This window comes from Octodon degus, unplaced genomic scaffold, assembly GCF_000260255.1.
Source record: "Octodon degus isolate 3935 unplaced genomic scaffold, OctDeg1.0 scaffold00026, whole genome shotgun sequence".
Taxonomy (NCBI): domain Eukaryota; kingdom Metazoa; phylum Chordata; class Mammalia; order Rodentia; family Octodontidae; genus Octodon; species Octodon degus.
The window spans coordinates 18992395-19007761 of record NW_004524602.1 but is presented as its reverse complement, the minus strand read 5'-3'; the positions used below and the strand labels follow the sequence as shown (position 1 = coordinate 19007761).

The 15367-nt window shown below is 35.4% G+C and overlaps 1 protein-coding gene across 3 annotated transcripts in view; it reads right to left on the bottom strand.

The window, feature by feature from the left end:
• Positions 1 to 4494: 4494 nt before the first annotated feature.
• Positions 4495 to 15367, bottom strand: part of Znf280d (zinc finger protein 280D) — a 92622-nt gene continuing 81749 nt past the window's right edge. For 2 of the 3 annotated variants that reach the window (XM_023712448.1, XM_023712447.1), the window contains exons 20-22: positions 10456 to 10500; positions 8925 to 8980; positions 4495 to 6816 (exon numbers count right to left, since the gene is read on the bottom strand). In XM_023712448.1, the coding sequence (XP_023568216.1) occupies positions 6195 to 6816; positions 8925 to 8980; positions 10456 to 10500 (723 nt within the window). In that variant the 3' untranslated portion in view covers positions 4495 to 6194. The remainder of the gene's footprint in view (positions 6817 to 8924; positions 8981 to 10455; positions 10501 to 15367) is intronic. The other variant, XM_004628876.2, reaches the window with a different exon arrangement.

The window sequence follows — 15367 nt, the reverse complement described above, 5'->3', positions numbered from 1 at the left end:
GACAATGGTAACATAAGCGCAAAATAAATCATTTTGAAAATGTGAAATACTATACTTTAGCTATTCTTAAAATGAAATGTTAAAGCACACAAAAAATTAGGTACCCTGCATAATAGTACTCTTTACTTTTACAAATATTTCAAATACAAAAATATTCCTTCTTTTACATTAATATAGTTGAGTCACTAAGGGTATGTCTAAAACATCTCCAAATTACCATTAGGTTACATGTTGTTTCATGGACGATGCTTCCCTTTTCTAATGATGAGAATATTTGATCTTGCTGTCAAAACTGATTAAATTTATTAATTTCAGTTTGGGTGAACTTCTCATTAGTGTTCTGAATGTGCCACAAAATTTACCTCTTTTCTTTGCATTTCCCAAAGTATTTGCAAGGAACAGCAGCCCTGGACAATAACCAAGCACTGGAAGCACCACCATGCTTGGTAGTACCTGCATCAAGTAGTACCTGGATCTTGTAGGAAGATTACCAGCACTACAGAGCCACAGGTCAACTGCCAATTTAAGGGCTTGTTTCGCTTCCAAAATGTCTTATTTCCCTGAACACCACTGACAGGATTTGAATAAAGTACAACATTCATATAAACCTATTAATACTGACTTTCCAAGTTAGACTCACCATTAGCAGAAGTGGCAGAAACATGTACTTAGGACACAGCGATAGCTCCAAGTTAGAACGATCAGAATGTGACCAGTTCAGTGCTCCTCTTCTCTAGAAATGTTTACCTTACCTTGCAACTCTACATGCCAGCATTCCCTACTCTTGTTTTTGGGTATAATTTCAATGGATTCCTTTGAAAAGTAATAATTCTAAGTTGATCACCAAGCTTTAATCTTAAGGGACAGTTGTAATACTATGTCTTGTCCCAAAAATTTTGTGGCTGGCTTGTCTTGAGACTCTGAAAATATATAAATTCCTCAAGAAATGCTGGAAGAAATTCTTCCATGAGAAATACGATGGGTCTCTTTTAACCTAGTTAGAAGTTTTATCAATTGCTGTCATGGCCATGTTGTTGACTTAACTAAATTTGTTGCCTACAGGGCTTCTCCTTTTACTAGTTGAGAATTATTGCCTCCTCTAATAGAATCTTGTGAGTACTGGAATTTCCAGACTTTTTCTAGTTTCTTTTGTCTCCATTTTTCATCTGAGTTCATTTTCTTTCCTAAAATATCTTGCACGTGCAGCTAATACAGTAATCAAATGTGAGTAACATTCTGATATCTAAAATCTAACACAAAGATAATGTCCATTAAATACACTGTCTCCCAAATATAGGCGAGTGTATCACATCTTCACTGTGGTAGAACATACGCCACTTCATGTGGCATTACCATCTATCACCCACACCACTGTAATAGGCAGTTTACTTTGTCTGCTTTTTGTCGTTTTGAGACAGATTCTTACTATGCAGCTGACCTTGAGCTCATTTTGTGGCCCAGGCTGGTCTTGAACTCACAACAATCCTCCTGCTTCAGCCTCCCAAATGCTGGGGGTACAGGTGTGTTTTGTTTTTAATGGCAGCACTCTGCTTTCAGGATTAATTCTGTTCTGGTCAAGATAGGTTATGCTGCAAAAACAAAAATTCCCTAGCTAAGGTAGTTTGTAACAAAATGCTTATTTCTTCCTCACTTGTCCATGTGAATAAACCCAGTTATGTTCATTTGGTAGTAGTCACTTAGCAATGCAGCCTGCTAGGGCAACCACCATCTCAAATGTGATGTCACCATGCCAAAGAGAAAAGAGAGCTAAGGATGCTCACATGAAAACCTAAGTGCTCTAAGCTGGAATAACCTTTTACCCACAACTCACTCACCAGAATGAGTCACGGGTCACACAAGAGAAATATTTGGTGAACAGCAGGAATGAAAATCACATTACATTAAAAAAAAAGGGGGGGGACTGATTTGCAAGAGTTGAAAAAATGCTAGATGAAGAAATCGATTTTTAAGAGTTTATGGGTCTGGGAAGATGGCTCAGTAGAGTGTTTCCCTGGCAAGCACAAGGTCCTGAGTTCAATACCAGGTTCCACCAAAAAAAAAAAAAAAAAAAAGTTTATGATGGGACAAAAATCTCTTTCCGTATGTACTGTAATTGGAGAATAATTTTTCCTCTAAAATCTTACATGTATTGTTTTGATATTTTATATACCCATATTAATTTGATAAAGCATGGATTGAGATTTAAAATTGAATACTCAATTTCATAAAGTACACACTTAGAATTCTAGTACATGTGTAAAAAATACAGACCAAACTTCCTGAACCAAGATTTTCACTGCAATATTTATAATAGTGAAAAGAAAAGAATGTTTTGTAAGTATGATATGTTTGTAGAAAATACAGAGCAGGGGAAGACTTTTGTTGAAAGGGCCAGACTGTAAAACATATGGTCTCTTTCACACACAACTGGACTGTATACAAATATGCAATGCATCGGACAATATGTAAACAAATGCATGGCTCTTCCAATACAATTTTGTTTATAAAAACAAGTAGCCAGCCAGGGGTCATAGTCTGCTAGCCCTTAACAGAAAGCAATTAAAATACCCTGATACAATAGTAAAAATTTAAGTATTTCACAAGTTTAAAACTATACTATTCCTAAACTCTACACAAACAACATACTCTTTTTGTTTTTTAAATGTATTTGGTACAGGGTCTCACTACGCAGCTTGGACTTGCATTGATCCTCCTGTTTCAGCTTTCCCAGTGCTGAGATTACAGGTGTGCACCATCACACCCAGTCTTGTGGATCACACCCGGTCTCAAGGCTGGCACGGCACGTGGTGCTGGGGATTGAACTTTGGTTCCTGCGTTTACCTAAGCAGGCACTTAGTCTGCTGAGCTATCTTGCTGGCCCCAAATGACACACTTCCCTTTAGAGAGGAAAAGGTAAATTTTAAAGTGTGGTTGAAGTTGCTATGTAATTCAGTTGATGTTTTTGGTCTATTTTTGGATGTCAAATGACTCCAAAGTACCTGGGATATTTTCCAGAAATCAAAACCCATGGGAACGTGTAGTCAGCAGTCATTTAGGCCCTTAATATCTGGCACAGCTTCTAAGAATCTCCATGAAGATATACCATCAATGAAGACTGCATTATGCTTAGTATATTCTTTTAAATAAAGAAGGTGATTTTGTGATACTTTAAACAAGCTATTGAAAATTAGCTCTCTGGGTCCCAGGTGTGGTCTTTATCTCAGTCAAACAGCGTGGGCTGTGAATTTGAATTCCATCAATGTATGGAGGTGGGTCAACTGGGTAACAAAACTTTTTTCCCATCAGTCCTGTATAAAACCATTGTGATAAATTCTTGATTGTTTGCAAAATCATCCTTGTCTCTTATGTGTCTACTAAGCAAAACCCAAACTGCAGTGGCTAATCTGAGGTACTGAAAACAGTTACACAGCATTCAGAAAAGGTGAGTTGCCAAGAAAGGGTGTCGAGTCAGTTCCTAGCTGTTTACATAAGAATCCACCCAAACAGAAAGCTTGAGATTCTGAAGGTCTGAAAATTAATAGGGTGGGATTTTTCATTGTCTTTATAAATATCAAAGCCTCTTATTTTGTATTTCTGCTGCCTTTAATTGAATAAAACATTTATACTGATGGAAAAAAATTAGCTGTTTTGTTTTTGTTTTTTGAGACACGGTTCAGCTATATAGTTCAGATTGATCTTGAATTCACTACGTAGGCCAGGCTGTCCTTGAACTCCCAGGCATCATCCTGCTTCAGCTTCCTGCGTGCTGCGATTACAGGCATACACCATACTTGGCCTTTGGACATTTACAGACAAAGGTCATTAGCATGCATAGCTGACCTGCACCCTCATATCTAAGCACTCTAGGGCAGGGGTAACCAAGCTGTGGTTCAGGAGCCAAATCCAGCCAACAGCCAAGTTGGTTTACAGCCAACTTTGTAAACAAAGTTTTACTGGAACACAAATAGAACCATTATTAACATATTACTACTCCCACCCACACACCAGCTGTCAGGATCTGAGTAACTGCAATGACAAAGCCCACAAGAATTTACTACAGAGAAAGGCATGCCACTCACTCCCCACTGTTACTCAGAGACTTGGGGTGCATACCTGAATTGCTACAGGTAGTTCCTGACTGGTGCTTGTCTCAAGATGTAAACCAACAGCAGTTAACAAGTACAATGCTTATTTCATCATTTTTGTTTGTTTTCTTTTTATTGTCAGATTGTTCTCAGTGAAAGATTTACAGTCTGGTACAGGTCCCTTTTCTCACTGATAGACAGGTACAGTTTTGGATCAGCTACTTTGTATACTATAACCCTATAAAGACACAAGGAGCCAAAAGGTAAAAATTACCCAAACCTCAAACGGGATTCCGGTTTCACTTAGACTTACTTTTGCAAAGTACTTGAGAGACCTAAAGTGACAGGCTTTACTATAAATTTAATTAAATTCAGAAAATTATCCCTATATAGTCAGGTTATTTTTTTCCTACTCCCTGTTCTTCACAGGCTTATATAACTCCAAAAATTTTCCCTGATGTATATGTGTTTCAACAAGGGAAGGATGACACCTAATGGGTCTCCTTTTCTTGGGAGCAGGAAGGATGAAAATATTGTCTCCCTCAAACAGTCAATAAAATAAATACAATTATATTTTTAGCTATTTAACATCTTTAAGCTTCTGTATAGTTTAAAAAAGTACAATATTAACCTTTTTTCTCTGAAGTGAAAGTATAAAGCAATTATTCTCTATAAATATTAGGGATACTACCCCCATATTTTAGCTCTAATTTAAAATAAGTCAGATAGCAGCTAAAGAATACAGAATAAAATTGTATTAATTTTAACAAGAAATTTCTTTAAACAAGTATACAATGTCTAAAGTATTAAAGTTAATTTAGGTCAGGCAGTGATCTGAAAAATACAATTGTTCAGGGACAAATTTTTATTGCAAATACTCAAAAACTAGTATATACAGCAGAATGTTAATACCCATTGAAAACACTTAATATTCAGTGAAACACAATTTTAAGAATTCAAAGCACATTTTACGAAATAAAAATGTAGTATTTTTTAAATGTAACATTTTAAATAAAAGTTATTAGAACTTTAAAGCAAACTACTATTCATATGATTCACTTCTGTATCTATTATATCCTAGATGATTTTAAAAAAACCTGAAAAAAAAACTTAGCAGTTAACTTCTACATAAATTACGCTAAACTCCCTAAACCAATTTTTTTACATCACTGCTTTAGGTCCCATTTAAAGTTTCTATCATATAATCACAGAAAAGTCACTTAAATTTGGCTGAATACATGCCAAAGCATGTTTTCAGTTTACTGCTTTACAATATCTACATTATACCATACTTTGGTTTGGCTTTCAGACCACTTTTATGGGTCTAGTTTTAGAGATAATCATTAAAACATTAAAAGCATAGTAACTAACAGTTTCAAAAATGGGGTTTTCTTTATACAACTAGTACAATGAGGGATTTCTGCAGTTTACACACTGACCAAAAGCACAATTACAAGTTTATACTTCAATAATTTCACTTTCACTGAAAGTGTGATTAAAGGTAAGCTTACAGCCCAGCAGGCTAACACTTGTATGGAGGCACAGAGACTCAAATATTCTGTTCACGTACTTCTGTCAGCCTGGGATGTCACATTCAATTCCAAGTGACATCCATCCACGTGCTCCATCACCAGCACCAGTCTAAGACTTCACTGACAATGCCAATCAGCCACCCCCTAAACAGTTTATTCCAAAAAGCCATACAGTTTCCAAATCACTTCCTTTAAGTTATTTAAAAAAGATACATAGGTAACAGGACTTTAAGCTTAGGACTGATGGAAGTTTTAAAAGGTTTACTAACATAGCTAATATTCTTATCCTATCAGCAATCAAGTCTCATTTCCTCAAAAATTTAAATGAGAACTTCTGATCACAAACTGAAGCCTTTGTTAAAATCCTAACCATTTCTGTAGAACTTGGAAAGCCATACTAATCATGCTATTGTTGGTTAGTTGATTTCTTTAAAAACCTAGATTGCACATACAGGCAAAGTATGAATGATTCCCTCGCGTCTTCCTACTTCTGCCTCCAGCAGAGCACGAGTGTGCCCACCCAGAGCACTAGTTCCAAGTGTGCTTCCTGTTGGTGCACTGTGAGTGGCTACATAACCTAACTTCTTTCCTTCTCATCTGCCATGTGTGCTGTCGTCTCTGTTGTGCTCGGACTACTTTCCCCAGGAGCGTCATCTGTTTGATCAGACACTACTTTATCAGTCTTTGCTGGGAGATCACTGCTACCTTTCTGAAGAATCTCTGTGGCTTCATACTCAAGTACCTCTGACGGTGTCAAAGGTTCCAAATGAACACTACCTTGCTCACTCACATCAGAACTAACACAGTCAGGTTCATCTCTTTTTCTCAAAAACTGATCAATGCTAACATCACGTGACATTAACGGCAAATCCTTAACATTCTTTGAAGAAAACTTAGCCTCACTGGAGTTGTGATCTTCAACCTGATCACATGAAGCTGTATTTTCTGAACACTGGCCCATCTTCAATTGCATTTCCTGACCAACTTGCTGGATTTCTTTTTCCTTTTCCCCTTTACTTGCACTAATGTTTGAACTGCAACTAAATATTTTCTTTGAGCTAGTTTCCTGGTCTTCTAGACAGACATCATTTTCTTTATCTGAAATGCTTAAGCTTTCTTTCTTTTGTGTTGGTGATGAATCTTCAAGTAAATCTGCATCACATCTACTTTTATCTTCTGATGAGCCCTCATCTTGCTTACTGGAAAAGAAAGCCATTAATATTCAATCATTAAAAAGTGTATTTGAACACTATGAAAATAAAAACATGCCCCAAGAAAGGATAAAGTGCACACCTGCTGTTGAAAGGGGACTACAAAGTGGTAGCACAAGGGGTTTGTTTTAGTAATGGAAATTTTCTGTATGTTGGTCATAATTACCTAAGTGTATGCATCTGTTAAAACTCAGAATTATACACCAAAAGGATGAATTGCACTGTGTAAATTTTTAGTAAATGTACTTTTAATGAAGGAAAAAAAGAAAGAAAAGGGAGCAATGGTTAACAGGATGCCCTCTCCTCAGCAGAGGAGGCAGCATCAGGAGTCTGCTGAGTGGGCAGCTGGCTGTTACTTTCATCTGTGCAAATTTCGTTCATGATTTTACTTAAAATTTAAGTGTCCTTACTGATTTGTAAGAGTATCTAAAAAATATATTTGGAAAAACCCTATTTTCTTTTACACTTTAAATATTCTCTTGTGCTTAAGAAGCATTCATAAATATTTCCCTAATTTTTAATTTCCTATTTTTAAAAAACAAAAACACATGCCTTAAAAGCATACGCAAACATATGAATGCATGCATATGTTTGCACACACACATATTTATGGATATTAATGCTTATTTTAGGAATAGAAACTAGTGAATCATAAAATAGTAGAAACCAAAGATTTCTAGAATTTGCAACCCCTTAGCTTTCAGGATATTCATTTTAATAAAATATATGCTCACATATGCCTACTTCATATACTTAATCTACTTGGAATTTAGTTAGGCTCTAGCAACATTTTCAAATGGCCATTTATCATTTTTAAATTACTATATGTATAAGGCTATTTCTCTGGGATTTACTTTGTTCTACTGACTAACCTTTACACTAATTTGGAAAATTATCGATCACACAAATTATCTCAGTAAATGTTGGTTTTTCTTTATGCATAGTTCTCATTTTTATTACTATTATGAAGACACTTTTTACTCATTATAATTTGTAACCATATGCTACTGGTCTATCAGAAAGATTTAGATTTTATATCAAATCACTTTAATTTATACTCATTAATTCTGATCATTTTTAGCTCATTTTTCTGAACCTTATTTTTTCCTCATTTCAAATGTCTATCATTTTTGTTCTTTTTTTTAAAATAAAGCAGAAGATTTATCTGAAGGTAGGGAAAGGAGAAAGAAAAGCAGACAGAAAGAGTTGCTCTGGACAAGTAGGAAGTATCTGAAAGGGAAATACTCTTGATTTTTATCTTTTCCAGATCATATTGAACAAACGTACAGAAAATGTGAAGTATAAAAATCACCAGTCTGCTTGTCCTAACTCTCGGTGAATTTAATACACATCCCTCAAGAAATCTAGGAAAAATTCTAGGTGAGGAAAGGGCTATATAACTTTATTAGTGAAGCTCAAGAAACATTTTGATGGTTGCTCAGTAATTTATCTAGAAGAGCAAGAGATGAATTAATCTCAACTAACTGATAAGCAACCTACTCTAAAATAAACTATAAAAATAAAAATGGGGAAGCACTTAAAGACTAAAAAAATAAAATGATCTATCTTTTGAGTTAAGCTCTATTTAGAATGCTGGGATTCTCTTTTGTCTTTTCAAAAAGGGTTGTGAATATGTTGTGTTTCTTAGAGCTCTACCTATGCATCAAAACTTTTAAAATCAATTCTTGAATTCTGACACTTTAAGTTTAGATCCTTCCATATAGCTTTATGAAAACACTTAAAACAGTTTAAGATTACCTATTAGCAATAATTGTCCCAATATTATAATTTGCAGCATATTGCAATTATATCCATTTAACTGGGATAATTAACAGTTTTTAACATTTTAAAAATTAACAACTTATAAAATACTCTAAAGATGTAAAAAAGATATTAAAAATCAACAGTCTGAATACTTTTGTCAGACTAAAATTTCAGAATTTGATTTTAATTAAAGTCACTACTAAAAACATTAAAGTCACTATTAAAAACAATTTCACATATGTATAAAATTTAAATAACTTTCATCACTATAAAGTAATACATGTCAAGCATTATTTAATATACTACAATTTCAAAAGATTCCTTATATTTACCTTTTGGCATCTGATTTTTTGGTTTCTCCTTCAGCTATATTACTTCTTACAATTTCCTGAAATGATTAACAGTATTTCTGTTTTATCCTCAAACTATATTATACACTTAAATTACATTAAATTTCTAAATAAAAGAAGTATATAATATAACACACCAAAGAAAAAGTTTTAATCTAAAGCACAGAATAATTCTCATAATTAAAAGCAGGTTTCAAAAATATTTAAATTCTCAAGAATTTCACTGTACCAAAAGTTTCTGAATCCAAGCCAAGAGGCAGTTATAGCAATACCTATTTTCCTGAATTCTTTCAAACAGTACCATAATTATAATTACTTGAATAGAAAGTAGTAAAATGCAACTTGAATTTCAATAAGATATATACACAATATTTTATATGATAGGACAGACAATTAGAAAAATCATTTCTGAAATTTTGATTCCATACTGGAATCATGATAACCTTTTCACTGTCAATACACAAAAAGAAATATTTTGATTATTTCAAATGTTTACAGAGGAAAAAAACAGAGTGAAACACCAGTATGCCAGAAGCTACACTGACATTTTATAACCATTACCAGATATTGACTAAACAGAATGTACAGAACATTGTTAAAAACTTTACATTGAATACTTACAAATGAGAAATAAGTGGGCTATGTAAAAACCCAGGGCAATACAACAATAACTGGTACAAATTCAAATCTGGGCCTATTTTTTTAACAACTCTAGCCGTCTGTGAAAGTAAGCGTTTATCATCTGTCTCCTTATTCTCCTAAAATCTGCTAAAATGAGGGCAAAGCAATAACAGATTTACTCACAAGGACTAAGAATACACCAAAGCACACCAACGAACTCAGGTAATTACAATGAATTTGTGAAGGTGGAAGTGTCTGGGAGAGTGGGGCACGACTCCACAGCATGGCAGGGTGTGCAGTGAGCCCTCGGCAGTAGGACAGGTAGGAGTCAAGTTTGTCAGAAGAACCTAAGAAATCTTGCATTTCGAGGAACCCAGTACAATATCTAGTATATAAAAGGCAAAAATGAAGGACAAGGACGGCTGGAAAATCTATGTGCTCTTTCATAACCACAGAGGTTAAAAGTGAGTCAAGCAAAGTAGACACACTGTACACCAGGCAAGACCAGCAACAGCAAAAGGCGGGCATACGTGCTGACGGAAAACAGGAGGGCTCAAAGTCCACAACCCTAAACAGCGAGATACCTCCAGTCTCTATTCTCACCTGAGTCCCAGAATGTCAGAGGACTCACTCCCCAGCTACTACCCCAGTTAGAATTTAGATTTCTCTTTGAAGAAAATCATCAGTCCCAAAGAAAGAATTCTTGTAGTAACTTTGAGAGCATTCTCTTCACCAAAGAAATCAGCTCACCATCTGATTTTGCTGTATTATAGTGTAAAAGTTACCCGTATAGATTGTACAGTGCACAAATCCAGGGAGCAATGTTCACATTGTAATTCACATCAACAGGTTTCAAAAGTGTAATTTTAAAAAAAAAGTGTAATTCACATACACCTGGGGAATCCAAGCCACGTTCAGGAGGCAGGTAATGTCGTAACTGTTGGTATAAAAACAGTGGGAAATAAAAATGCTGACACATTAATGCAAATTGAGACAATGGCAGCAACCCTAAACTGTGTCAGTAATGACTGCATTCTTTACCCTCCCACACAAGCTATAGAAACTAATTTTGTTAAACATCTATCTTCAAACTCACGTCTTTTTTTGTGATACTTGGGATTGAACTCAGGATCTTGCACTTGCCAGGCAGGCGCTTATGCTGCTGAGCCACAACCCTGGCTCAAACTCATTATCTTCTTAATATTCTGCACAAGGAGGTTAAAAAGCATGCGCAAAGCACTGATGCTGCGTACCACAACACCAGGGTCTGTGACTGAGGTGTGAGATGAACTTAGTTTCTCATGGAGCACTCCTTGTAGTTTAAAAAAGAACTGTCACAGTACGAGTATTTAGATTTGGGTGCCTAGTTAGACATTTTCTTGAAAATTAACAGAGTATGTCATGGAAAGCACCTGACAGCATTTTCTTTGGATAACAAAGCAAAAAATCACATTTTTTGAGAACTCATATCCATCATTGATGAGATTAAGGTTAATATTAATGAATGAAATTACCTAGTATTATATAATCCAACACGTCAAAATTTAGAAGATCTATATTTCCAAATTAAATCCATTATTTTTCAAATGCTTTTATAACATCATGTATGGATAAAAAAAATCTGTTCAAAATATGAAATGGACTAATAGATTTTGATGTACAATGTGCTAAAACTTCAGCAATACAGCGATATTCCACATTAAAGCAAAGAGACTTCCATTTATCTAGTTTGGGCACAGCAGCAAAGGAAACAGAATTGGCTGCAAAGACTGCTAACGTACTGGTGAGGCTAGATATTTTCAGCTATGTCAATCAACCTATATAACAAGAATATCCAGCACCATCTACTGCGTGAGAGATTAAAAAGACAGACAAGTACAAAGGAATGCTATTCCGTCCACTGAATTTCTTTTGCTTTAGAAATTGCTCTTCAGTAACAGGTTACTAAGTCAATAGGTAATTCTGGACTTTCCTTCTCTGATTTTTAACATAGTAAATATTAATTATTTTTAACAGTATAAAAGGATACATGTAAGTAGTGCCCTTTGCAGTTCTGCAGTGCACAACCTACATGGCTACACAAGGCTGCCCTGTCCCCATTCAAACACACAGGGCTTCCAATAAACTTTTTCAGTCCCATTCTATGTAAGGGTACTCATCATCATACACATAAAGATACCCTTTAACAGGAGAAAGACCAAAATAAATAACAGGAAACAAAGAGGCTTAGATATTTAAGAGGAATTGCTAGAACCAGAAAAAATTCTTTATGTAATATCCCCAGAAGTATGTTATTGCAGCTATTAAACAAAAATAAAACTTATGAAAACAGAACTGGAGAATACAATGTTAATTACAAGTATGGCAGCTAAAGTAAGTATGCAAGGAAGGAACATACAATAAAAAGAACTGAATGTAAGAAATCCAGTAGGAGAAAAAGAGGGAGGAAAAAAAGAGAGGAAAGGAGGGGAACAGAGTGAGATAGAAAAAGAAAGAGCTAGAAATGAAGTAAAAATCATTGAAGAGATAATCCAAAACCCTGTTCCCAGAGGCAGAGAGATAGTGCAGCAGAATAAATGCCTGCTTAAGCAAGTGCAGGGACCAGGGTGACCGGGGTCTGATTCCTGGCCCCACATGCCGCACTGGTCCTGGCCCCGGCGCGCTGAGCCACCAAGACTGGGAATGGTGGCACATGCCTGTAATTCCAGCACTGGAGAAGCTGAAAACAGGAGGATTACTAGGAGTTCAAGCCGCATAGTGAGACCCTGTGCCAAATACATAACAACAACAACAAAAACCCTTCCCCCAAGGACAAATCTCCAAAGTGCAAATGCTTTCTCTTTCGTGAATGTTGCCATCCAGTGCCATCCCATGGAAAAGTGGGCTCATAAAACCATCATAGCATCTTCACCCACCCTGTTCACTGCATCAGGCACTGTATAACTTTTGGCTTTCTCCCCAAATAAAAATGACCATGAAAGATAAATCAAAAACTGATTAAGAACACTGAGATGACTGTGACAGTGCAACTAAAGGACTTCTAGAGCTGCTTCTAAAAATGGCAAGAACAACACGGATAAGAGGTTTTAAGGATAGGGGAATATTCTGAGAAAGAATAATGGCAGTATGTCTTGTACTGTAATGTATCTTTAAAATTTATACATTCATTGTACTTTTCAATCACACCCTGTATATTTAGTTTTAAACACAATGTTGATTTTATGTTACAAATTAAACTATTTCAGATGAAACTATCAAGATTATTTAACTGCTAAGTTTATGTGAATCAGATGTATTTATAGCAAACAATTTAACTTAAAAATTCAAAATATAAAAGTCATTTAAAATTTCCTAAGCCTATAAGGTTAGAGATACAAGGGTAGGATAGCTATGATGGTCAGGGTTGTTTTAGGGGAATTCAGGACCCTTCTGCCTCAGTCCCCTGAGTGCTGGGATTACAGGCTTTGCCACCACATAACATTAGAATTTTTTTTTTAAATGAGTGACTCTATATAGTCTCATAGGAATAGAGACTAGAGCTAAGCTGCATATTCATAACGAAATAACAGCAAAACTCTATTCTGCATATCTATGTGTATGCTTGGAATTAAGAAATCACCTTGAGGAAAGACAGGAAAAGAACTTTATTAATCTCTGTTCTCAAGCAAAGGATTCCTAAAACATACTACTAGGTGTTCCCTAGTAGTTAAGGTAGTAACTAAGAAGGAGAAAGGCAGGTACTATATCTATCAACATAATCTTTCTTACCTATTTTCTTATAATGCAACTACATTAATAATACTGGAGGGGAACAGTTAGTTACCTAGGAAGAAAAGCAGAATGCTGTAGTATAGAATATATATCATACCAAAAGAGGCAATCTGGAATAGGAACAGGAATTAATGTTCAAAGAGGAAATGTAAAGATATAAAAAAATTAGGGGGGTTGAGGAAAATATTAGCAGACATGACAATACTGATTTGGTAATAATGCATCTGATCCAAATCTTGAAGATCAGTACAAGCTGTCCACCATGTCACACGTACACATCATATAAACACTTGAATCCATTCAAGTGGACCATCCATATCATAATTATGCTTAAAAGAACTACATGGACCAAAACTGCTTCTTGTGGCCTTCCATTCCATAGGGCTTCTTTTATATTTGCTTATGGACTTCTAATTTTTAGCATAAACTCTTTTATATTAATTTTATTAAGAAAGAAGTAGCAATGAGATTTTTAAAACAGGTTAGTAGGACAGTTACAATAATTAATACATTGCATATTGTGGTCTTTATAGTATTCATAGTACAAGATATAGACATGACATTTTGTCTAAACACAATTAGTTCAAAACTTTTTTCTCAATGAACTAAGAGAAAGTAGCTGTATAGCTATGCTATTTTGTGTGTGTGTATATATATATGTATATATATATATATATACATATATATATATATTTTTTTTTTTCCACTACAAAATGGACTTTCATTTATATGCCCCTTTTTTACTTTTGTCAAGAGATGGGCATTCCATTGCCATTCATATATTGTAGGTGCATGAATTCAGCAAAGTAATCCAACATAGTCCAGTAGTCTATAATAGTAGTGGGTTATCCTCAGGACTGGCAATGTCAGAAGTCGTTGACTTGAAACTTTTACAGCTCAGCATATTAATATGGCTTTATGTTTTGTACCTCATTTTTACACTTTTCTGCTGGATGGTTAAGACCAAGACAAAGCAAGACCTATGTAACAAGAAATGTAACTTTTGTATCTGATAAGGTCAGTCATGTACCCTCAAGATTTATCCTGTAACCCTGTACCACAGGTTGCAGATCCTTTGTCAGTGTCAGCCATGTGGATGAGTCATGGCCAATGCTTGACCAATTTGCTCTCTGTGAAAGCCTGAGAGAACGTTTTTCTCTCCAGGTGACTCTCCTTAGGCACACTCTATATCATCGATCACTTTCCTCTGTGGCCCCAAAATCTCCTTGATCAGAAAATTTGGGACACTCTTGAGTTACAGGATGTTACAGTACAGGTTCTCTTATGTTAGCATAAAGTTTTATAAAAAGTTATTTATTTTATAGTACTGAAGATTTAACACATTATCTTCATATCAAGCTACATCCCTAGTCCTTTTATTTATTTGTTTCCTTTTTTGGAGATAGTGTTTTGCTAACTTGCCAGTTTGGGTCTTGAATTTCACATCCTTCTAACACAGCCTCCAAGAGTGCTAGAATTACAAGCATACACAAGGCCCAGTTTATTTGTTTTAAACAAAAAACTAATTTAAAAACCATGGTGTTTATATGAAAATGTTAGTTTCACTTAACAAATATGAGGAGGGCAATCACAGGAAAATAAGAATCTGATGTTACTGTAAAACAAAGGATGATGCTTTAAGCATTGGATTCATAGATTTCCTTCATGTTTATACCTTTTCATATTTAGAAAGGTGAAAAGCAAGCCTTGTTGCCCTAAAAGCACAGGAATTACTGGCCAGATGGAAGAAAAAGAAAAGAACCCTATGCTCAAGGCTCAGGGACAGCCTGCCACCTACCATCAACCTCCCAAACACTGGGAACAGCAACAGCACACCAGTGCACCTGGAAGAGCAAGAACACAGAGAAAAATGAATCTGTGTCACAGGTAAAGTCAAAGCTGGGTATGGACCAAGAACAGCAAGGAAAGACATTGGCACCAAGGTAGCTCTCACCTTCAAGGCAATGAATTACTAAAGAATTGAATCTGGCAGTGTCCTGAGACAATCATGGCAGTGGGGAAACCAAAATCCA